We start from the raw sequence: 26,279 nt of genomic DNA, 5'->3' as shown, positions 1-26,279 counted from the left end.
AACAGATGTGTCCTACTAAATTAAATGTACACAGGTTGCACTATGACTATTTGAAGTTTATTGAATGAGTCATTGTATCATTGAGCATTATCTCTAGCAACAGAACCTAAAAATACAAGCAATGTCAAGTAATTAAAAAGGAGAGTCCTCAAGCTAGGCAAGGTAGTCTAGAGCAGATACTCCATAGCCATCTGCTTCCAGGACTTGGAAACTGAGGCAGAAGGACAGTTGTGAGCTCGAGGCCAACCTGGGCTACATCGTGAGTTCAAGGCCAGTTCAACTGCACTCTGGAGAGGGCAGAGACAGCAGTCTGCTGAGCTCTCAATCCTTTCTACTTCATAGACCAAAAGTCCTCGTCCCCGTCTTAATTGTACTCACTTTGATCCATTCTTTTCATGGCAAAGAGAAGGCATTTTTTAAAAACTAATGGTGAAATTGATCACGTCACTTTCTTGCTTCAAAGCATTTAACTGGGCTTATTGCTTTGGGTTAAACATCAAACACCACAGAGATCTTTCTGTGATCTGGGTCCTCCTACTAACTCAGAGCTCACAGGCGCAGACTAAGCGTCAGCTTATTCATGTACTTTCCCTTCCCAGTGCAGGTTGGGAACCCCCTCGCCAGCCTACTTTGCTATTCACTGTTTCTTCTTTTCATCCTTCAGTGCGGGCTCCTCAGTAGTTCACACTTCACCTCTGACATCCCTCCTCCCAGGGAGCCTTCTCTGATCGCCTCTGCTAGCTGAGTGAAGAGCTCCTCCCTCAGCAGCCTAGAAGACTCCTGCAGTATTGATAACACAGCCAGATTGAAGCTCTGGGATGGAGAGTATGTTTAATCCTCCAGTGTCTAGAGCAGATACTCAATAGCCATCTGCTGAGCACATTTTAAAACTTCAAAATTGGAAGCACAGTTTTTTCCCCCTTTTTGGAGTTGTTTTAATTCTCTGCAGAAGTGCACATCAATAAATCTGTACTCAGATCCCCAAGCATAGATAGAGACAAGAGAAAGAAGACAGCAGAGTCATTAAAAAGGACTGCCAGGAGCCAGCAGCCCTGGCAGCCAATCCCTGGGGCAGCTGGCCAGGTCTCACACCCGCAGGCCCTGGCTTTCCCTACCTTGTCACTGGAATTAATATCAGTTGCTCAGATTTTCATTTCTACAAGCACTTCAGGGTCCCGCAGTATTTTCTTTTATAAGGAACTAATGATAAAAATCTATAGTTCAATGCACACTGCTTTAGATGTGCAGTTAGCCTGTTGTCTCCCTAGGTCTTACATCCATGGAGTCAATCAAATTTGGGTGGAAAATATTAGGAAAACTAAAATTGTATCTGTACTGGAGAAGTAAAGGTTTTTTTCATCATTACTTCCTAAACAATACATAGAATAACTTTACACAGTACTTACATTTTATTAGATAGTATAAGCAATCTGGAGATGATTTAGAAATATACAGGAGAACAATATGGAGGGCCTTCAAAAAACTATAAATAGATTCACCATATGATCCAACTATTCCACTTCTGCCATACAGCCAGAGGAAATGAAAACAGCATATCAGGCATACCTGTAAGCCAGTGTTTAAGATATGGAATCAACTCAGGAGCCTATTAACAAATGAATGGGTAAAGAAAATCTCACACACACAGACATACACACGTACACATCAGCACACACACAAATATTATTCAGCCATAAAGAAGGACGAAATCCTGTCATTTGTATTAAAATGGATGGAAATGGAGGACATTATGCTAAAGTGAAATAAGACAGGCACAGAAAGACAAGTGTACCATGTTCTGATATATGGAGGCTAGCAAAAGTTGACCTGGATGTATAGGTTCACATGTGGAAATATCACACTTGTAAGTATAATTAATACATGTCAAAACTTACATAAAATATATTCAAAAGTATACAAGAATAAGTACATCAGTTATATGAAAAGACTGCCATTTTTTATAGGAGATTTCAGCATCTGAATATTTGGGTATCTCTGAAAAGGAGCAAAGGCACTGCCCTGGAACCAATTCCCTATGGATATCAAGGGATGAATATACTTTGTTTTAACATGAGAATTTAATATCTATGGTTTTGCATGCAGAAACTGTTTTAAAACCTAATTGCTCTTTGAACTGTATCCCAAAATGAGTTAGTTCACTGACATGGATTGTACTCATTTTGCAAACAGAAATCTGAACACTAGCCGGGCATGGTGGTGCATACCTGTAATTGCAGCTACTTGAGAGGCGGAGGCAGGAGGAGAATTATGAGTAGAGGCCAACTCGGGCATCTTCCTGAGATCTTATCTCAGTGAAAAATGATAAGTGTTAGGGAAGCAGCTCAGGAGCTCCTAGGCTTGATCCCCTGTACTTCCTCCCCCAAAATCTGAGCACTGAGAAGTAGAAGTCAAAGTTGATTTCCTTCTGAGCACATGACAAAGTTTTGGAAATGGGATGTTTTCATTCTCTAGTTCTACTTCTTCTCTCTTGTTCTATTATGCAAAATTCTCCCACATCACCTTTAATACTCTATTACTTTTGGGTTTTTATGACTGTCTCCTGCTAGAGTTTAAGTCCCTTGCAGATAGGGTCCAGATCTCACTCATCTTTTTTGTCCCTCGCTTAGGTCCTAGAATTTTGTAGGGTTACAAATGTTACTGCAATATCTGCCCAACTCTTGTAAACGTTCTTGCCCACCGTGTTCACAGGCCTATTGTCAGGGGACACCCCTGTGTTTACTGAAGAGAAACTCGGCTTCCAAAGAAACTGGACTCTTTTCCAGTACTCCCCTCTCCCCTCTTGAGTCTATCTACTACTCTTATACTCCACTTTAACTTCTTCAGTGAAACAGAGCTCCTGTGTTTTCAAGGAAGTGCAGAGTATCTTTCAACTTCAAAAACTTCTAGCTTTTTTCTTTGAAGCCAGAGCGGGACATGCCCTTTTCATAGCTGGCTCCCAGCACCACACCAATAAGAGCTGAGTATAAGCAATCTGTAGCTTTCAATTTAAAAAATCATCCAACATAAATAGTTGTTTAACCTTTTGGCTTTACTTTAGCAATAGAAGACCCACTTCATATATCTGTCAAATAAATACATTCTCTTAGCTATGCATGAAGATGCAGACCTGTGTGGAGATGAATGGGTTACTGTCATATCCTCGGAGGCTGTTGGAAGAAGGAACAGCAGGCTTTAGAGGGGCTTAGTCACAGGGCTCCATAGTAACAGGGAACGAGAAGAGAGAAGAAAACAAAAATAAAAACAAAAGCAAGTGTTCAATTAGTGAAGATGGAGAAAAACATCCCATAAGCTAATTGATTATAGGTATCAGGACAGCTGATTACAGGGTCTGCCTGGAAAAACACAGGGGGAAAAAGCACACACAGATATATTTAAAAAAAACCCTCATGGTTCTAGTCACAAACAGAGCCAACTAATGATGTGGCAGCACGAGGGGACCTATGGTCTGCTGCACACAGAAAGTTAGGGAACATTATCCACTGTGGTGTGCTGTGGCCGGGAGCAAGGGTGCCACGTTAATTTTTGTGTGGAATGGCAGAGCCTTTGTGATACATCTGGTTTTGTACCCAAGCGATTTACAAACGGTGACATTATTAGGTCTACTGACCCAGTTTAAAGGAGTCATCTATGTCTAGGTGCTTTTTCTAAGAGTGAAGATGGGGTTGCACTTCAATGCACTCTCTCAACGGCTATTCAGTTCCAGGGGTATAAGGACAAACATGGCTCACAGCTTTGGGAGGACAGACCTCCGGGCCATAAATAATCAAATACACTATAGTCAGTTACATCTTTTGATGGTGCACTGGGGCATAATGGGGAGGGCTACTCGCTGCTCCAGGTAGCTAGGGGTACAGGATGCTTCTCAAATTAGATCTTATCCCTGGGCTTCTAAGGTCCTTAGGAGTTTTGTCAGATGTGTAAAACACATAGCCCAGCAGCTAGCAAGGACTACATTTTTAGGTAAAGAACTGTTTTGTTATTTACGAGTAGATGATATTATTATTAGTATAAACAGGGAGGAAGCGTGAGCTGGCAGGGAAACCATGTGCAAGCAGCGGTTTGGGAATACCCCATGCTCTGGAAGCAAGGAACGGTTCTCTGCGGCCTGGCCATTGGGATGGTGACAACGACATTTTCATTTTAGCAACATCGCTGTTGGCAGAGAAGAGAGTAAACTGAAGGGCTCTGAGGACCTTCAAGTCAGGCAGCCCAATTAGGTAGCTATTGTAAAAATTTTATCCCGGTGTGGTGGCGCATGCCTGTAATCTCAGCACTCAGGAAGCAGAGGCAGGAGAATCGCTGTGAGTTTGAGGCCAGCCTGGGCTGTATAGTGGTTTCAAGGCCAGCCTGAACTGCACAGTGAGACCCCATATCAAAAATCAAATCAAATCAAAACAAAACAAAAATTTCAGTCAAGTGGGGTGTGGTAGTGTAAATCTATAATCATCCCAGCTACTCAGGAGGCTGAGGCAGGAGGATTGCAAGTACAACGCCACACTGGGCAATTTAGGACCTTGTCTGACTTAAAAAAAAGAAAAGAAAAGAAAAGAAAAGAAAAGAAAAGAAAAGAAAAGAAAAGAGGACTGGGGATGTTGCTCCACCCCCTCAGCCCTCCTTGCATTTAGTTGCTAATCCCGCAAAATAAACAGAAAGTACAGTCATGATAAGGACTATTCTCTAACAGGAAAATACTAAACAATAAAAAATAAAAGGAAAATACTGAGGAAATTTTGCTCCATGTTAAAAAGTATGTACATGTATATGTATATTTATGCATATATATCAGGAGCAACCAGGTTCTAACTTGCACCATCTGGGCCAGCCCACTATGGGAAAGTGAGGGTCACATCATCGTCCAAACAGTTGCAACCAGGACTAGCTCTGCTCTTAGGCTCTGGTATCCAGAAGCAGCGAAGCCACAGTTCTTAGCTCACCTGTAGCTGGCACAGTTAAAAGGCAGGTGCCTCAGGTTTACTCCAGACCTACGGGCTCAGAACCCCTGGAATCCCCAGCAGTCTCTAAAGGGCCCCACACAGGTAGAACTGAGAGTCACTGCCCACAAAACAGACACAACAATGACTGTCAGTGCCTTTTTCTAAAAGTCACCGAGTGTGTGCACACAGGGCTGGGGACACATTGCAAGAGCTGTTCGGTGGTACAGGAGAGGCCCCTAAAGCAAGATAATTATTCCAGGGGAGGCACCACTGTTGGCAGAGTGGCAAGAGAGGCTTGATCCTAGAAGCTCTGAAAATACCTCTGCAGACACCAATTCCCAAATAATTTGGATGGCTCATTCTACAGGGACAGAATTGAATGCAGGTTCTTAGTCCTCAAATGTCAGTTCCCAAAATGGCAGGAGAAAACACAGGACTTAGCCGTGGTTCCCCTCACCTGGCTGGGTAACTTCCATTATGCTTCATTTGAATATTATATTCTGACTGTGTACTGAGAACTCAGTAGAGTGTGTCATGATAGTCTTAGGGGGAAAGAGGACATGTACCTGAATGATGCATAAGTAGCTAAGATTTTTTTTGTTTCCCAAGCTTTCACTGTACACTTTAAGTGTAGAGATACTACTTTAAGTGCTCTGCATTCTTCATCTTGTTTATGATTCTCAAAAATCCTGGGGGATAATGATTACAACCTCCAGATGCAGAAAGGAGGCGTGAGGAGGGGCCTCTTGGAGGCAGCAGAGTAAGTGAAGTAACTTGGGAAAGCTCACAGAGCTGCAAAGTGAAAGATCCCATACTGAACCAATGTCTAACAAAACCAATGCCAGTAACCCCAACACAGTGAACTGCTTACGTGTCTCCAGGATTCGTAGTTGCTGTTGGAATGTAGACTCCTTGAAGTCAAAGACTAAATAAAGTCTAGGTTTAACTCTGAGTCCTTCTGTCAGCCATCCTCAATTTTTTTAAATTACATACTGGATTTTGGAACAGTGGGAAAAAGACAGCCAGAGAAATCTGTCTAACTCAAGACCCTGTCATGCACCCGACGAGGGCAACAGTGATCTCTCTCTCCGGGTGGAGGAGACTAACGTACACTGGCGGCATAAGAGACCTTAGGGAATCCCTGTAATCAGCTGGTCGGATTAATTTCTGTTAGGGTAGAAGCTGGGTACTGAGAAGGGGAGAACTATGAGCAGGAAGAATGGAGCCGGGTGTGCAGCACATGAAACACAAGCCTCAGGAGTTCGAGGACTTGTTCAAAGCTAGAATTCAACAGATATTTTTAAACCAGCTATTCTGGACATTGCATAGGTGCAAGCAGAAAAAGATATGGTTGCAGACAATGTTATGAGAACACTGAGACTGCAAAAGTGAGACAGAATGTATGTATAAGTTCATTCATTCAGTAGGTGTTTGTTATTGAGCAACTATAGACCCTTTTTTAAGTTGCATCCCTTCCAATATGTATCAATTTCCAATACCATGGTTTAATTAACACTAGTCCCCAAACAATGATTCAAATTTTAGCCACACAGTATATTTTAACTGTAAGTGACTGCATAAAGCAGTCAATCTTGCTATTGTTCTTTTTTTATTATTCTCTTTAAAATAAAAAAAGCACAAACTCTCAACTAGCTCTTCAGTTCACAAATTACTAGCTAACAGCACGTGTGTATTACGAACGCTGCTGTGGCTGCTCTTACCAGGAGTATTTTTGACTGGTTACCAAGCACCTGGCATTCAGTTTACACAGATTGTGAATTATGCACCTGTTTTGCCTCTGTAAGTCCAGTGACAAACCGAAGTGACATTTTGCAAAAGTGTGTCCTCCAAAGAGAGACTTTGCCAACAAAGACAAAAGCACAGCAGAAAAATAAAAGGTTCTGAGACTATAGATGAAATTCAAATGAGACAACAGATTATGCAGGACATTGCTGGCCTCAAGAAATTCCAGACATCCTGAAGAACTTAGTAAAGGCAAATGTATGAACGTAAGTGAGGAAACTGACTGGTTGAAAGGGATGCGTAGGTGTTCCCAAAGGAAATAACACTGGCAAAAAACCTTTCCATTAAAGGAACTCCTGTAGATCTTTTAGAACACTGAAAGTACAAGGATAAAAGGCTGAGGGCTGACCCACACTTAGAAAGAAGTATCACAATTCTCCAAGGAAAGTAGAAGATGCTTGCTTAGTATCTGAAATTATATAACCGAGAAGAAAAAGGCAAGCACTATTCAAACTACTTTAAAAAAAAAAAACACTTCAATTCTCAGTGTTTCTAGTATTTTACACAAGAGTACTAGCAAATATTTGTTTTGCTATTTTTCATTAACCTGATCATTTCTGACCAAAAAAGAGTTTTTAATGTTTTCACAGAAAACTGGGAAGGTCCTGGAATTATTTTTGCTCACTGATGTCATCTTCATGGACTCAAACCACCATGCAAATAAAGAATAGGGCCAAGTACTGCAACAGAAGACATATTGCCTGCCCTCACGGTGCTCTAGCATCTAGAAACCCAGGACTTATCGCTTGTGTTTAAAGCAGGTGCTAGCCTAGTGCGGAGCACCCAGGCAGTTAGTAAAGGAATCGTGGAGGTACATTTGCCAAGTAGGCATGGAGAGAAGACAAGAACTGCCAGGGCAAGCTCCCTCACTCTGTGGAGAATTCAAATCTCTCCAGTCTAGCCAGTCTATGTTCTCACCCCAGGGGTAGGGTGAGGAGACCGGGCTGGTTTTACACAGGTTGCCAACTACTAACTTGTCATGCCAGATACATATTAACTGCCATCAGAATGTGGAGATACAGGTTAAGGTTCCTTCTTGAAAACAACACAGAAACTAGAAGTGCTAACAAGTACCACCCTCATCCACTGTGTATGAATAAAGTTTCTTAAAGGCAGCATGAAGTGTTTGCATGTAAGCTCTACGTTCCCAAAGCCATGGAAATGCAAAGCTGTTTCTCGGGCTATGCTGAGATATGTTCTTAAGGAAATAACGCCATGGGAGCATGTGGAATTCACATCTGGCTTTATGAGCAGGTTATGACTTTAAGCCCAGCGTATTTTAGGACCATGTACATGACTATTTCTCCATCATAAAAATGTTTAAATCTTTCACTTGATCTTTCCTATCAAGGAAGATGTGGAGCTACGTGAAATGCACATGGATCCACTTAATACATTTCCAATAAGAAGTAAAAGTCTAGGATTCATCTTTTCCAGTTTCTCATTTAAAAAAAAAAAAAGGCAAATTTAGTCCAGGAAAGCTTACTGCCTAGATGCACAGTCAAACATTTCTGCCACACAATAACAGCAGCCCAAATTAATTAGCTATGACTCTGTGGTAAGCACAGTGCTGAGAGTTTTACTTATAAAGTAGGAATTGTCTTTTCTGACATAAATCTATGAAATTATCATTTCACAGTGGTAGAAGCAGGCATACATTATTCAGCTAACCATGAGAGAACTGGAATTTGAGTGTAAGCCAAATGGCCTAAGAGGATTCTAACTAAGCCATGACTATTAATTACTTACCTTTTGCAGACACTTAGCTACATATCCCCTATATGTGCAGGATCTTAGAATCTAGTTTTCCATAAATAACCACTATTTTTAAGTGCCTATGCAAAGTACCTAATGTGATTCCCATTTTACAGATGAGAAAACTGAAGGCATAAAGTTCAGTGCTTTCCTGACATTGCATAGCTTATGACTCATGAAAAAAAATTCAACACTCAAGTCTATCTTGGTTCTTTTACAAAAAATAGCTTGCCTTCCTGGATAAGAACTAGACTTGCTCCAGGCAGCCTCTAGCTCTGTTTCAGTGGGATTTGCACATATCAACACTTTGTTCTCAAATCCATGTGGATCCAGGCATTTCTGGAATCCACTTGAGTGTGTTGCAAGAATTTCATATTCCCAAGCCCATCCGTCAATCTCTCCCTCCCTTTGATACAGAAAATCAAGAGTCGGGCAACTCAGAGGAGACAGACTTACTGGGAAGAGGCCAACGGTGAATCGAACTCCCAGAGTGTGGCTCTGGGGCTGCGCTGAGACGGAGGAGGAGAAACATTCACTGACTGCTGTTCTCTCAGAACACAGATAGCGAGACATGAAAACAGAGCAGCCACAGAAGATGCCTGCAAGTAGCCAGCGCTGAGAAATGGCAGGCGCTGGAGCTGGAGAAAGGAAAAAGAGGGGGAACCTGCCCTTTTCTTTCCATGTTACTGGGCATAATTCCCTCAACAGGGTCTGTCAAGAGCATGGGTCTGAGAAAAGCAGCATGGATCTCACCACAGCACCTTAGCCAGTTTCCAGAGGTTTTCAGCATAGCAGGCAGCTGCTCCCCAAGTCCAGCTGTTCCCCTCCTCCTAGTGGAGCTGCCTGGGCGTGTGTCTAAACTCTGCCAGGCCGCACACACCTGACGCTCTAGAGAGGCGGCCAAACCTCGCAGGAGTAAAGCAGGTGGGGCCAACTTTCCAACCTAGTGAGTGGCAGAGCTAGTTTGAGATGCTTTGTAACACAAAAGGGCCGACTGGAGAAATGAGATTGCTTTCTCCTTTCCTTTTAAGCATTAACAAATCACTTTCTAGGTGTTGACTGTTACACTCATCTCTTTTTTATTTCTGGTCTCAGCTAAAAAGGCCTTATCTTTGGTAAGACAGAAGAGGTGGAAGCTGCCAGAGGACCCCCTGAAGGGAACTCAGAGGTTTTGTGTTTTTTTTTTTTTTTTACCCTCAAATACTATCCCACCTCCCATCTAGCTGCTGATGTTTAAAATTCCAACCCTGACGTATCCTCCGGTATCTTCTTTTAAAATGTAAAGGAGGGGAAACAAAGTTATTCACAGGGTAGTGTTAACTTTTCAGCTGGAAGGATGGAATCTGCCTGCTCTCTAGCCCAGGAAATGCCTGCTTAAATCAGCCCTTAGGTGGGAAGACTTCAAAAAGGGAAGGTTTAGGAAAGAGAAACTTCTCTAACTGCACTTTTCTGGTGGCAAAATCAAATAAAAATAGATCCCCTCAATCTGAGAAATTAATGTCTTCATTTTTTTTTTGAAGTAGGAAACCTTTTAATGGCAATATCAAGCCGATGTTTAACGCTTTTCTTGATATCTCAGTATGAAAAGCTAAAATTTGGAAAGGATTTCTCTTCCTTTTCTAAAAGCATTTTCCAAATATGCTAAAGGCCTCTTACTTCCAACTGTATATTACATGCATTTTGGAAGACATGGTACCAATGTTCATGTTTTGACTGACTGAGCACCTGATAACAAGAGCTCAGACATTTTAATTTCCCCTCTCAACTATTGATCATTGTTGCAAGTCAGTTTAATATGGCACTGTTTGCCTGCCCTATCTGCTGCTACGGAAATCAGATGTTGTGGTCACCATGGTAACCACCCACTCAGTCTCCCTGTTATTTCATTTATAAACCTTAAAGTGTGCGGGCTAGAAAGCTATGTGCTTTTTCACTGACTGCTGGGGCTTGAACCCTGGTCCTTACAGATACCAGGCAAGAACTCTACCAACTGAGCTACACCCCAGTGGGCCTTGTATAATTTTTGAAAACTCAAATAGTCTATCAAGTTCACCTGAGAAAAGAATTTCAGTGTAAATGTTTCAAGAAATTAGTTGTACTGTATGTGTCCATCAGAAATAAATTATCAAGAGGTTTTTAAAACCATTGGCTCTGTTCGGCTTCTTGGAACTTTAACAAGTTTTCAAAGAAGTTTTCAGAGGTAAAATATGATCATCCCTAATATTTTGTGTGTGTGCATGTGGTGCCGGGGATCCACCAGTGCATATCAGGTCAATGGTTCTATCGCTGAGCAGCACTCCCAGACTTCATCAATAACATGTCCAGCTGGTCTTGACAGAATCGACGCTCTGATGGGACAGAAAGCCAGGGGATAGCTGAGCAATACTTCACTGTATAAAAAGACCACATCTTTTTATCCATTCCTCCATTGATGGGCATTTGGATTGTTTCCAAGCTTTAGCTATGACAAATTGTGCTGCTATAAACATGGGTGCACATATATTGCTGTGGTGATCTGAACAACTAACTTTAAGACAACAATATGCACTATAAGAACCATTTTTGAATTCCTACCATCTTGTTTAGTGAAGCTCTGTATCATTTCTAACTTTTTTTTATTACTTTTTATTTTCTTTAACTGTTTGAGCCATCTTGCATCCTTACATCTATTAATCTTCATTGAAGATAACAATACGTAATATAACAACCACTGTTAATTTCCTATCATCTTGTTTTGAAATCTTGTACTGTTTTTACTGTTTTTGTGTTGTTTTGGTTTTGTCTTTGTCATTATTTTGTTATTTTTTTTCTCTTTAAAATAAAAAAAAAGAATCAAATTTTTGGAGACTAATGACAGGGAAAAAAAAGCCAGGGGAGTCTCCAGAGTTTGAGGTTGGGTCAGGAAAATGACAAAGTTCTGTTTAACCTACACCATGGAACTGGAATTGCCTCTGGGCTGTGAGGGTTCTCAACAAGGACATCCCTGAGACCTGGACCAATCGCTGTCACTTTGCTCTTTTGCCTCTTCCTGCCTTGATGCTTCCAAGATTTCTTTGTGGCTTTTCTAAAGCTTCCTGCCTCTCGTTTGATTCCAAAGTATTTCCAAGTCTAATATCTTCCATATAAAGTAGAAAAAAGATGGGGTAGGTTTGACTGTAGAGCTACCAGATTTGTGATTTGATTTAAAGCTTAAACCTGGGAAATATGGAGACCTTGTTCTGGTTCACCTTAGCCCGATCCAGCTGGATGATTTGAGTTAAATCACACCTTCTTAGTTTTGTTTTGGCAAACTGTGTATTTAATGAGATAATCAAGGAAATGTTCTGTATAGTTAAAAGTTTAGTGCAAGTGTCAGGTGTCATAGAACTATTATGCAACTAAAATCATACTATAGATTTGAGGCTTTGAACAAATTCATGGATTTGAAGAAGGCTTTGGTTAATGGTATCTCAGCTCTCTCAATCTAAGGCAGAAATGTCAGCTTTAAACCTGGATTTGACATTTAATCAAGCATCAGATTCCATGCATTCCACCTCCAAAATGCTTCTGTGGTCTACATGTTCCTTTCTGTTGCAACTGCTTCTTCATGAGTGTGAACTCCCTAAAAACGTGTTCCCCCCTCTTACAGCATCCTCCCTTGACATATCAACCACGCCAGCAGTCAGTGGGCTCTTCCACAGCTTCTCCATGGACCTTGCTCTCCTCTGTTAAAATTCTTTGTTGATTCCCAATCAGCTACAGTATGAAGACCTTGTTCTTAGAAGAGCACATAGCTCCATTACAACTGGGCTGTCCTCAGCCTCTCTTATCTTTTTCTTGGAAATCACAGTGAATTCACACAGACAGCTCTTCTTTGTCCACTGGCTCCATTTATTCCTCTAACACACACGCAAACATTGCTGCCCCTGGAAATCCTTCCTATCCTGACTGCCTGAGTTAAAAACCACACTGGCATTATCACAGCACCTCCTATATGCCACTTAGTCTAGCATTTCTGACATCACCTTGTGATGTTTTTCATTTTTATTTTTGGTGTTTTGGAGACAGGGTCTTACCTTGTATTACAGGCTGGCCTAGAACTCACTATGTAGTCCAGAGCTAATTCAGACTCAGGACCATCTTCCTGCCTGATCTTCCTGAGTGCTAGGATTACAGGTGTGTGCCACCATGCCTGGCTGTTCATAACTCTTTATCAAGAACATTTTAATGTATTCTTAAGTAAGACTTCACTGAGATATAGTGCAAATTATTCAACCATTTTCCATCGTTGAAATTTCAATTTTTAATAGCAAATATGTAAACTATAATGTACATGATTGTGGGACCACAATGAGCCACCCCAAAATATTAACGACTGCCAAGTGGAACAGTCAAATACAGGAGAGCAATCTGTTCGCCTTTTGCCTAAAACCAGGACATAGATTTACAAAGATAAGAGGTATGCTGCTTCTTCCTCCTACCAGGGAGAAAACAAGGTTAAATACAGGTGAAAGCTTTGCACCCTAATTGGCCTGGAGCTGATAACAGATGAATCTACATTAACAAGCTCTACCAACTGAGCTTCATCTGTCACTGACCTGCCTCCAGTACATTGTTAACTGAATCTGTTAAGCTCAAAGTCCTCTTCCTAAAAACCTACCGTTGGCTCTTGATGATGCTATGTAGCTTGGCGCTCAATGCCACTGTCTTGATCAGTACTCATTCCCGGGCATCCTCAATGTATGTGAAGTATGTGTTCATTAACTTCTACTTGTTTTTCTCCTGTTAATGTGTCTTTTATACCAGCAGTCTATCCTAAACAAGAACCCATGGAGTTACTCTTCCTTTTCCTCCATAATAGTCCCAAGTAATTTAGATAACTAAACAGTAAGGGTCAGAAATATTTAAATAGTTATCATTATATATAAGCTAGTAGCTATATGTTTATTCTCTGTAGCTAGTATACTAATTGGCTTCATATCTTTGTCTTGCTACTTCTGAATGACCTGATTTATATAATCTCCCTGTCTCTGTTTCTCTATCTGTTAAACAAGAATAAACTATAATACCTCATAGGGTCATCATTAAATTAGTGTCTTTAAGAATTAACCTAGCATACATCACAGAATAGCCAATAAATGTTAACTACTTAAGAAAAACTAGTGATGTTATTAGAATTTTGTTATTATTTGGTATTATTACTAATTATTATTATTATTTTGCTTAGGTTTTTTTTTTTTTTTTTTCGGTACCAGGAATTGAACTCGTGACCTTGCTTTTGCCAGGCAGGTGCTGTGCCACTGAGCTAAATCTCCAGGCCCTAATTATTATTCTTAACAATTTAATTTTGTGGGTCTGTGGCAATGTCAGATAAGACTGATTAAAAGGTGCTTACTGATTCATTGAAATCTAATTGGTACTTGAAAATATATTTATTTCACAAGAAAGCCATTTTATATTTTGGAATGTGATTCCAGACACTAGCTGCAAAAAGCTCTTTCCTGGCAAATAACCCAGCTGTGGGTTGCAGAAGTCACTGTTTAATCCCAGCATACAATCTCAAAGCTGATAGGAAATCAGAGACTGTGGAACATCAACCACCTCATTCAAACAATGAGCATTCTCGAACGTGTCTCACATCGGGAAACTTATTACCTACCAAGGTACATATAGAAATTTAATTTTGTATTGAACTAAACATCTCTTAGGCCAGTGTGGTGGTAGCACATGCCTGTAATCCTAGCACTGGGAAACAGAGGTAGGATCATAAGTTTGAGCCTAGTGCCTACAACTAGTGACTTAGTGAGACCCTGGCTCAAAATAAAAGAAATAAAAAAGGGTTGGGGATGTATATAGCTCAGTACAAATGCCCTGGGTCTAATCCACAGTACTGTAAATATATATACATATATATGTATATTCAAATAAATCAATATGATAAACTCAAAAAAGTTTTTTGGTACTAGGAGTCAATGCAGGGCCTCCTGCCTACTAGGAATGCACTGTACCGCTCAGTTACCTGTAGACCAAAAGAAGTTTTAATGCTGTGAAATGATGAGGACCATATCTTCTAAAGGATTTATTTTAGCACTGAAAAGACATTGGGGAGAGCCCAAAGGCAATACATTCAAGACTTCATTACTCAGACTTCGTAAGAAATTAGGAAGATTTATGTATTCATTATCAAGTCTGCCTCCCTGCAAATTGAATAATCTAAAATAAAAGGAGAATTTAATGATTTTTTTTCTCCAGAAAAAGATGTTTAGATGTTGAATTCCAAAGAGGCTCACTGAAAGTTCAGATAGGACCTCTTTACAGTTTCACCCTTTGACTGGGAGAGGAATGCGAGTGGGTACATGAGGACAATTTTGTCTAGGGCAGTAAGTTGAAGTTTGTTTTCTGAGGGTATCTACTGCTCCAAAATTGAACAATATTTCTCACATTAGCGAATATTTAAAAATGTTTCAACATTGGCTCAAACAACAACCCTGGAAAACAAAAGCTGTGTGAGTCACTAGTAAAGCCACCCAATAGAACTTCATAAAACTGATCATCTCAGTACGGTAATCACATTTCTTTAGAGCTGTATTAGCCAGCAGGCATGTTTACTGCCATATTATTGAAAGCAAGATTTCTTTATATAAATATTACCCAACTGGATTTGCTATTTTTTAGTTTGCAGGCTCTAGCACAGAAGTTGGCAAGTAGCTGGTGTTCAGAAAGTGCTCAAGAGCTGCATGAGAGAATATCTATTGCTAGGAGCTGTACATGCAAATGTCCAGTTCCTCTAACATCTGGCTCTCTTGGTAGATGCTCAAATACTGGAGGACTCCACTTGCTCTCCTGGTCTCTCCTTCCCCTTATCCTCTACCACTTTTCCATGCTGTCTCATCCCAGTCACCTTTTCTTATAACCCACAACTTCAAAACCAATCACTCAGTGAAATTCCAAATGTGCTTCTGTTCACTTCTGTTTTTATAGTGAGCAAAATCTCATTTCAGCTAAGAAAAGTCCATTAGAAGAAACTCCTAATCTTTGTAGAGATCCCAATGAACTCAGGTGGCATAGTGGGATACTATTCACTAAGAGGGGTGTTTTTCAAATTGCAATTCTCAGCCCAAAAAAGGATTGCAATACCAGTTTTGCGTATTGTGATAAATACTTCTTGTTCCTCTTCTTTGTGTGTGTGTGTGTGTGTGTGTGTGTGTGTGTGTACAAGTGTATGTATTAAAATCAGGGCCTCATATATGCTAAACCTCATAATGCACCACTGTGCTACACCCTTAGCTACACCCCTAGTATTGGAGGGCAAAGCAGATAATAGTATCATGAAATCTTTGAATGTCAGTTGTTTGCACGTGCTGTATTCTAATGTCACATGTACATAGGGCACCCCATGTAAGGTGCACAAAACTTGGCTTACTGCTATCTCCTACTTACTTGTTTGCCCAGCCTTCTTTGCACAGGGTTCAAACTTCATGGATGTAAGTGATGTTCAGTGTTTGTGTGGTCTGAGTTTTAGAATATGAGCTGCTGGAGGAAGGACCATGTGGTTTGCATTTTAAGGTAGCTATAGATCTTACTGTAAGCAAGTGTCTCAAAGAAAGTTCGATGTCAACATTGGCCAGCTAGAGGGGGCTGTGCAGGACAGAAGGTGAGGGCACCACGATCATGCCACATACATTCTTTCCTTGGCTACTTAGAACAAATCCCTTATCATTTCATACGTATTTCTTTTCAAATGCAGCTCAGAGGTGCTGACTGGTAACTACTGAGTAAATAGTGTGTTACTGGAGTTCATTGAGGACTTACATTTGGTATTATATTGGAAGGTTAAGTGCTCTAGAGTGTTTGGCTATGTTGTCAAACACTGCTATGCAGGCAGAGGGGTGGAAATACGAAAATGTAGGGGCAAGATGCTCTTAAAAACCCATTGCATCCTCAGTGTTTACTTGAGTTGATCATGTTTGTCAATTACTGTTATTATTGCTTATAACTGTAAAGTTAGTTTAGTTTATTATTGTCTTTTCTATTTGTTGTGCATCATATTTGTTAGCTTTACTGATACATCGATTTCATCAACTATATTTTGGCCTAATATTTTGCAATAGTTAAGATTTAATACATATGAACACCTAAAGATAAACCATCTGTACCTTATTGCTAAAGTTATGTGCAAACGTAATTCTCCCCACACCTACAATTTGCTTTTATATTTGCATCCTAGATAATCAGTGGCTGTGTTTACAACTAGAACTTGAGAATGATTAGGGTATAATGAGATGCAGGATGTTTTACCCTTTCTAAGTGGGCTGTAGTCTAAAATGTTTGTGATCTACTTATTTACAGATGAAGAGACTAAGGTCTGGGGTGATAATCTAACTAATCAAGATCAGCAATAGACTTAGATGTTGACCCAGGTTTCCAGATTCCTTGTCTACCCCAAATCATACTATGTGCAGCTACACCCAAGAACTCAAAGCCTCACCTAGAAGAACCTTGGTCCTGTAAATGTGAGCTTAGTCACTTGTTTTAATCACTACTGTGGAGCCGGGTATAGTGGTGCATGCCTGTAGTCCTAGCACTTGGCAGGCTGAGGCAGGAGGATCTTCATGAGCTCGAGGCCTACCTGGGCTACAAAGTGAGTTCAAGACCAGTCTGAACTACTCAGTGAACTCTGTCTCAAAATAACAAACACACAAACAAAAAGTCACTACTGAGGTTTAAAACCACAGATTGATTAGGTCAAAAAACTGTCAAATACTGCCATTTTCATATAGGCCAATTTAAATAGTTTAATAGCTTTTTTACTTATGGGACTCTGAGATAATGATTTTTGCAGAAGAGGAAGCACAATATATTTGTCAAGAGCATTGAATCAAGTCAAATCGTCCACATGCAAGTCCCAGTTCTCACCCGATCGATCGGTCAGATAGTCCTGGATATTTAGATTAGTCAGCTGCTCTCTCAGTGTGCTCATGGAAGAACATAGCACTATATAAATTTTTCTACTATATAAACTTTTTAGAAAATTCTGCTTATTAATTATTCCTAGAACTCAACATATTCCCCAAGTAGCCAGATGGCCTGACCAAGTAGGGTGACTTTATGCCTCTCTTCTGAAAGGTGTTTTTCAGGCACAGAGGTCTATTACAGGGACGGATTTTGAAATCTTTTTCCTTAACAAGATTGTCTCTTTATTTATTAGCCTAGACTTGCATTTGGCATTACCATTTCCAGTGGTTTTCTCCAGGGGCCTGTTTCTCGGCAGACAGCACTGGCTAATAAGCAAAACAGAGGCTGAAACATTCTCAGAACCGTGTATATGATTTGTTGCTCGGTTTTTATTTCATCTATTTTTGAAAATGTGGTTGCTCTCTAAGACGTGTTTCTTCTTTAAAGTATTGCCCTCAAGAACAAGAAGAAAGAAAAAAAAAACATTCAAAATGGAAGAACAGCTTTGCTTAGCTCATGATGTGCAGGAAGACAACAACGTAAGGTGAAGCAGAGTGCAGCACAGAGATCCGAGTGCAACCTGATGCCGGCTAATTACTTCTCAATAGACAGTGGTGTTTAATTCCTGAGCATCTGTGCATGACAAAATCTGGGGCACCGTGGGTGGTACAATTCCAAGATATCTCTATAGTGCAAAAGGCAAAATAGTCCATCTACAAGCATTATGTTGTTAGGTGAAATAAAATACAAGTAAAAAATCTTGTTTTCTAATTAAGTGTTCGGCACATGGCAGGGCTCAAATAACTACGTCCGCCGTCCGCGCCGTCCGCTTAGTCAAAGGTAAACAAACTGGGCTGTGGAAGTTTTGCCTCTTCAGAATGAGTGAGTTTAGAAGAGCAAAGTTGTTGCACTGTTGAGGAGAATCTTTATCTCCCAGACTTTGGATTTGGGACTGGAATAAAATTACTGTAACTCTTCTGTCCCATGAATTCCACTATTATTTTCATTGCATTATAACAATTTCCTAATGAAAACGCACCTTCTCATGCAGAAAGAAAGTATTTGGAGGTGAAAGAAATAAGTTCACCTGATAAAAGATGAGAGAGTTTATGCTGAGTGATGAACTCCCATACTGATTGATTCTATTTTTTAAAACTAAAGGTTTTAAAAAAAAGTTTGACTAAAGGCATGTATTTTCATTCTCTCTGAGAGCTATAATACATTTTCTACTTAAGATCTAATTCAGTATCCCTGTATTCCAGTGGGAAGGCACAAAAATGTATTGTTTCAGGGAATACAGATGGGAAAAGATTCACGCTCAGAACCATGTTTGACTCACAGTTAACTCTAGATAACTATGCAATTAATAAGACACTGAAGGGGTTATTAATTAAGCCTGATAGTAGGAAGAAAAGATATTTCACTCAGTATGCTTTGAGTTTGAAATTTCAAGCAATATTGTGATGGATTTAGCTAATATTAAACAATTTATTAAATATTTTCTTCCTAAATGTTACTACTGTGGGTTTTTGATATAAAATAAGTAATAAAGATACAAAAAATGTCTGCCCTTATGGAATTTATAAGGTAGTGCTGAGAGTCAGTGTTCATGGGATCTCATGACATTCATACCATCTCAATTTAGAAGATGACAATTTGTCTTTAATGTAGCCTTGGTTTTCTTGATCTCTTGAGTCAAGGAGGCAGTTTTCTCCATGACTATGTCACTTACTCTATCAGAGCATAAAGTTTCTCATCCATAAAAGTAGGACTGAAAGGTCTTCTCTACCTGTACGTCATGGTCATGAAAGATAAATTAACCAAGCCAGATGTGGCCTTTCTGGATTTGAATCCCAGTTTTCCCAGACACTTAATAGGACTGCATAGGGCAAGATACTTAAGGTCTCCATGTTTCCCCATGTAAAAGGAATGGTAATAGTAGTGAGCTGCATTGGTCAGCTTGGGCCACCATAACAAAACACAACGGGCTTGCAAGCCCAAACCCAGACATTTATTTTCTTAGGTAAAAAAGCTGAAAGTTTGAGATCAGGGTGGCTGCACCGTTGGGTTCTAGGGAGAGCTCTCATCCCAGTTTGCAGATGAAGTGCTTTCTTGTATCCTCATGGCACAGAGACAGAGAAGGGAACAGACTCTTGTGTCGCTTCCTGTAAGAACATTCATCCCACCCTGAGAGGCCCACCGTCATAGCCTTAGCTGAACCTGATTATGCTCTAAAGTCTCCAAATAACCATCACACTGGCGAATACGGCTTCAAAATAGAAATCCTGGGGGACACAATCTAGTCCATAGCATGACTTCACAGGCTGTTATGAAGATTATGTACATGCATCTGTGCAAAGCATATCAAGTAGTGTTATCACTTGATGGGTTCTTGGAAAATATTTGCTATTATTATTTCTGTAGCCAAGAGTACGAGGATAGCCATTTAATATACACAGAAAACTGTCTACTCATACTGCTGCTAGAACATTTCTACAAACTAAATTCAGCAATCTGTAAGCTCTGGGTGTTTTACATAAGGACATTCTCAAACATGTCAACAATATTTGCTCGAGCAGTAGGTCAAGGAACCTTGTGAGGTCTTTCTTCTTTGTTGCGTGTTTTCTCACAATCCCCCTTAGAGAATTCTAGCTGCCTCATCTCTGGAAAGCATGGCTCTTTTCTGGAGTGTACTGAAGATCACCATGTTTGTTTCCACCTTCTGTGTTGATGGTATGGGCAGGGGAGAAGAGGAGGAAAGGCAAGGCCATACCTCTAACTTCTGTCCATTAACCATGGGAGGCCAAGACTATTGGCTATAGTTCTATTCCACATCAAATGTATGCTCAAAAAATATTTCATTTGGAAGTCACCTAGGGATCAACTTGTATCTGATATAATGGTGTCTTGTTTTCCTACTGTAATTATTGTGGTATCACTATAATACAGGAACATTCTCATTTTTCTACGATTCTATAAATGAGAAAATTCTCTGTAATATCTCCCCATGATTCTAGCTATCCCTTCTGTATTCTAGGATGGAACACTTAGTAGATCCCTATCAGAGTTAGCTGAACTGGTTTCCAAGTTGTTTTCCTGGATTTATAATTTTCCCATTTACTTTCTGGGTGAAGCCACCCTATGGAAGCCCCTTGTTTTCTGCTTGACTTCCATGTCTGTCCCCCTCTGCACTTTCTTTGTTCTCAGTTCCATACTCAGGGCCCCAAAGGGGAATAATGGAGGTAGTGAGAAGATGGCATTGGGCCACTTATTAAAAAGCATTAATTGCAACTCCAATTCCCTTCCTTCTGATTCCTCTGCAGAAAAAAAAAGAGGTTCAGATTAAGTTCGAATTGCAAAGGATCTATATTTTCCGGGATGTGAAAATGCACCGTCACAAATCACGTGCTGTTACTCTTTAACCCCAGCCAGCTACACAATGCTGTTTGCCAATAGATAAGCATTACAGTGTTTACCAAAACCCACATTTGCAACTCCTTACTGTCCATGTTAATGTTACATGTTACTGATTTAGACTTCTGTGAGATGGTATCCTGTGCAGTTTACAGCCAGGAATTTTCCTGTCATATTTAAATGAGGGCAGGCTTAGCGCTAGAGGCTATTCCCCAGAGGTACGCAGCTAGTGGGCCATTGGCATTTTTGTCCACATGAAATGTAGCTGTCTAGAACAACTCAATTGGGTTTGCTGTGTTCTGTTAAATTCATTAGGCAGAAAAGCTTTGAAATAATTTGAATTTGATCCCATTTTTTTCTGCTTCAACAGCAGGAGGTACAGTCAGACTGGAAAGCTGTATTTTGTACAAAAAGTCATCGGCTTTCACTAGAGTTGTCCTCACCTTCTTCATCCCTCTAAAGTGTGCTCTCCTCAGAGGTTCTCTATCCACCCAAATGCCTGGGCACCCTATTCCGTTTCCAAGTCTGTCAGGCCCATTTCCCAAGCACCTCTTGTGTTCCCCGCTCCTCTCTCGCTGCACTGAATGGTTCCTCACTGTGTCTCCCTTGCACCATGACAATAACTTTGTTTTTTTCCTATCCACCCTCGTTGCTACCAGGGTGGACTTTCAAGTCACAAATCCCGCTCAAAATCCTTTCAAAGTTATTCCCTGTGGGTGACAGTGAGCTCCAAAGTACTGGGGGTGAGGTGGGCACAGCTCAGGGAGTGGACAAGATGGGCAACAAAGACAGAAATAGCAGCGCTTCTATTTATGTTGTTTTTTTCTTTTAAAGATAAGAAGTCCAGCCCTGCTGTCTTCAGTATGTGGGTTGCTGTTGGTGCTTTCGCTTGGACCTTATGTCGGTTCTTCTCTGTTTAAGCTTAGAGCAGTCTTGAAGACAGTGGTCCAGAGAGCAGAAGGGGAGGGTGCTGGTAAACCCGATCGAAAGGCTCTGAATTACAGAATCTTTACAGTGTTTTTCACTGTATTCCAGTATTTTCACTGGAAAATAGCCATAAGCATTTTTTGTACTACACAGAAATTCACCAGTTCTATTGTATCAAAGTAGTTAAAAGGGATGTTGAACTAATAATAAATTACGCATTTTATTTTTCACATGTATTCAAATTTTATTGGTTTTCTCTATGTATAAATTGCTACTAAAAACATGCTGTTTAGCAGGTAGCTAAAAAGAACATTAAGCACACTCAAGATATATAAGGAAAAATATATAACTTTGAGCCTTAAATCATTTGTGAAATCTCTTTTAGATAGATTATAGAAATTTTAAAATGTAAAATAATAAATCTGGAATATAAGTTTCATGATATTAATGCAGGTAAATATCTCTAGAATAGCATACAAAAACTACTAACTAGGAAAAATGTTGATAAATTTGATTACATTAATATTAGAAATTTCTGTTGCTCAAAACACATAACCAAAAGAGTAAAAGAGGGAAGGCATAGCAATGTATAATCAACAAATAACTGATCCAGAGTATATAAAATATTCCTACAATCTGTAAAAGAGAAGAAAGATAACCCAATAGAAAAATGGCCAAAAGATTTGATTGGGAATCCACAGTAGAAGATACTCAAATAGTTGATAAATATATAAGAAACTTGTCACATCCTTACTAGTGATCAGACAAATGCAAACTAAGCCAAAATTAGGTTTCTCCAGGAGATGGACTAAACTCATTTTCCTTTATTCTTTCCTTTGATTATAACTAAAATCTTTGACTGTTCCCCATATGGAGGCCTCAAGGCAGAGAGAAAGCCATAGCCTGGCAGAGGTCTCTGGGCCCAGCACACTGTGACTTGCCTGAGTTCTCAAGTACTGGGGAAGATGAAAACTCCTATGTGAGTATACATTCATTTGTACTTAAAAAATACTTAACAGCAGTGCCTAAATAAACTAATACCTAACTTATATTGCAGCAATTTTGCTCCTAAATATGTACATTTTATTCCAAAAGATGTGTACAAAAATATGCATAGTGGTATTAATAATTATCAAGTACCAAAAAAAACTGTCCATTAACATACAGTAGATAAATGAAGTATGGTATTTCACGCAATGGAATACTATATAGCACTAAACAGGAGTGAACCATAGTTACACCCAATAATATAGTGATCCTTGCAAACAAGAAGCTGAGTACAGGAAGCCAGACACAGAACAATGCATGTGATTATATCCATTTAAAGTAAAAACTAGATGAAAACTAATCACAAGTGTTTAGAAGTCAGAATGGCATTTACCTTTGGGAAAGAAGCAGAGGGTGATCACTGGGATAAACACAAGGCAGTATTGCTTTAGTTCTTGATCTGAGTGGTGATAACATGAGTATCCTCCCTTCATAATAACATAAGCTATACACTTCTGATTTGTGTACTTCCCCGACTATATATCAGACTTCAATAAAAAGTTATAGAAACAGTAGAAAGAAATGCACTTTCTCTGTTCATCATGGTACAAAGTGAAGGTGATCTATTAGCTGGCTGAGAAAGTAACCAGTTGTTGAAAGCACTCATGCCATGGAGGGAGCATTCTGAAAAGAATTAGAAAAATTTTCACTGTGGTATGTTCTTGCTGTTCAAAATAGTTTATTTTATTTTTCTGTACATTAAAAAAATGGTCTCAGAAGTTTTATACTGTTCAAAAATCTTCCAAATGAGTCTCTGTGGACTGCAAACTATTGCTAATAATGTCACCTCAGGTGCTCCTTGTGATATAATGATTGGAATGATTCTTAATTTTTGAAAAAGTAGTAAAGATAGCTATTAGTTACAGATCATTTTTTATATGCCAAATAGTGTTTTTCATTCGATTATGAATTATCTATGAGGCAGCCACTATTATTATTTTCTGTGTGACAGATAAAGAACTTGCCCAAGGAAGATGACTGGACTGGTAGATCCAAAGTAGTATATGTACACAGTAAACACATCTGCGAAGAGGGAGTGCATCCAGAGTTTAGGGATTGATTTTAAAAAATGTTCAGGGACAAATTTCTGAGCTTAGACTTCAGACTCGGCTGCTTGTTGTGATTTGGTAGTCAACAAAGCCTCATCCCTCACCAATCTCAGCCTCAACATTTAGGCTCCTCACGCTCCCAGCATCCATCAGACTGTTGAACACCTGCCTCTTGTCACTGAGCTTCCTCAGAGAAAGCTCAGAGCCACCCAGCGAATCCTAACTGCCAGGCAGGTTTCAGTTTTCTCCCTCCCTCACCAAAGAAGCATCTGACCCTGTGGCTCCTCCTTCTCTCTGAACCCACGCTGTACTTCGGAAGGTCATTGTTCGGTTTTTCTTGCTTTGTTGTGGCTTGTTTTTGTTTTTCTAAAACAAAGTCTATGTCCCTTTTCATCTGAGTATCCCAGTGGCTTATGACCTAAAATAGTACAAACTCCACAAACACCATCTGAGCAAATCAATGGGTTATGAAATCTAGCAGAGTACTGAGAACCAGAAACTCGCTTAAGAGATAGACTTTAGGTACTGTTAACACACACACCATACCTACGTGAGCAAACAGAGGTGTTCATTTCATTGATTAATAGTTACCTGTATCAAAACATACTGTTGTATAATTTAAATATGTGTAATTTAATCTAAAAAATAAGAAGTATTCTAAAGGGGAAAAAAATAGACAAAATTTCTCCTTGGTAAGGGCAGCATTTCCTTTTCCAGCCAGAGTCTTATCATTACATTTGCAGAAAGCGGACATTGTGAGGAGTCAAGAAGTCTTGAACTAGCGCCCAGGGCTCTAAAGATGTGTGTGGCCTTTCTTCACTCACTGTACTTTGGCTCTTCAGAGTTAAATACCTCTTCCTCAGGTATTTAACTAGCTCAGCTCCAGGTTTCTTCTAGCTTTAACATTACAGGCTTACTTACAGGTGCTCTTCCTGAAGCTAATAAATCAATAGTACTTACTGGGGAAATACTATAATTAGTGATCCCAACACACTTTCCATCTTGGTCCTGATTTTTTAAAACTGTCCCTATTAGCATTTTTGCAGCAAAATTATAATTAGTATTTTTTTCTCTTTGGGATTCAAATTCTTTCATTATCTGGATCTAATGTACCACTGGACCATCAGACCCAGTTAAATTTAACACACAGTTATACCACTGGACACCTAGAAGTTAGAAGTGAATGACACATCTCCATCACTGACTTCAAATGCCGAACAGTACAGTAGAAACATGCAGTATAAAGACAAAGAAAACACAGCTGTGGATTTTTTGACCATGAATTAATGTTAGCAAACTTTTCTGTCTTTGAGTGTATTAATAACAAAGGACCCATATAACAAAAAAAAGGATCCATACAATCAGGGTCAAAATAGTCTTAGGCCAGATCACAAATAGGCTTTATGTTTAGTTCTGCAATTCCTTTTTAAAATTTTCTGGTTTTGGTGTTACTGGGATCAAACTCAGGGATTTTGCACTGAGCTGCATCCTCAATCCTTTATTTTTATTTTCTTATTTTTAGACAAAATGTTCTGAAGTTTCTGAGTTGCCCAGACTGGGCTTGAATTTATGGTCCTCCTGCCTCAGACTTCCAGCATGCTGGGATTACAGTCATGCACCATCATGCCTGGCTTGCAGGTCACGTTTTAAAAGCAATATTGATTGACAGGAGAAGGAGGTTTGATCTGTCTCTGCTAGTGGGACCCCTATTCACGGTCTTCTAAACTAGAAACCTTTAGCACCTTTGCCACTTTCCTTTTCTTAATTTCTGTATCAAAGAGGTCTCCAAGTCTTTTCCTTTTTGCTGCATAAATCTCTCTCTAATCCCTTACCTGCTCTCCACCCTAAGCAGCCTATACCCCCCCCGCCCCATTTTTCCCTCTGTAGACACTTGGAACCCTTAAAATGCCTTAAAAATACCATTGTCTTTCAGGATTCTGGGAATTTCTCCCAATGCCTCCCCTTCTGCATGGCATGTCCCCTCCTCAGTTCTCTTCACCTAACTCCTACTGTTTGCTACTTCCTTAAATAGCAAATAATCAGTTGCTAATTCCCTCTTGCTTCATGTGGGTGGCACTGTTAGGTATGTGTATACCTGGTATATATGTATATGTAGGGGCTGGAAGACAAAGTCAGGGTGGAGCAGAAAGCAGAAAAGGGAATGCACACGTGTATAGGAGGTCACAAAAGATAGTGTAAGCTGAGGTGGTGAAATTGGTAAAAAGCTTTGAAAATTTTGCTTGGGAAATGTGGAGTCTCAAAGAATCTTTACATTTTTGATTTGCTTTATTTTTTTCTCATCGGATAAAGGAGCTGATTCGCCACAGTACTCTTCTGCTAAGGTCACAGAGTTCTGTCCTCTTTTTTTTTTTTTTTTTTGGTTTTGGTTTTTCTC

General features: G+C 39.8%; 1 protein-coding gene across 19 annotated transcripts in view; it reads right to left on the bottom strand.

The window, feature by feature from the left end:
• Dlg2 (discs, large homolog 2 (Drosophila)) overlaps window positions 1–26,279 on the bottom strand; it is a 1,924,417-nt gene that overhangs the window by 226,551 nt on the left and 1,671,587 nt on the right. Inside the window, exon 1 of one of the 19 annotated variants that reach the window (XM_013511790.1) lies at window positions 13,153–13,238. The exons of 16 other annotated variants lie outside the window; for them this stretch is intronic. Coding sequence is in view for 1 of the 3 variants with exons in the window: in XM_013511783.1 (XP_013367237.1) it covers window positions 8,970–9,045 (76 nt within the window). In the remaining 2 variants the exon portion in view is untranslated. 2 more of the 19 variants (XM_013511788.1, XM_013511783.1) reach the window with 2 other exon arrangements.

The sequence above is a fragment of the Chinchilla lanigera genome, unplaced genomic scaffold (genome assembly GCF_000276665.1).
Source record: "Chinchilla lanigera isolate Chin_1 unplaced genomic scaffold, ChiLan1.0 scaffold00013, whole genome shotgun sequence".
Lineage (NCBI taxonomy): Eukaryota > Metazoa > Chordata > Mammalia > Rodentia > Chinchillidae > Chinchilla > Chinchilla lanigera.
This window is presented reverse-complemented; position numbering and strand designations above follow the sequence as displayed.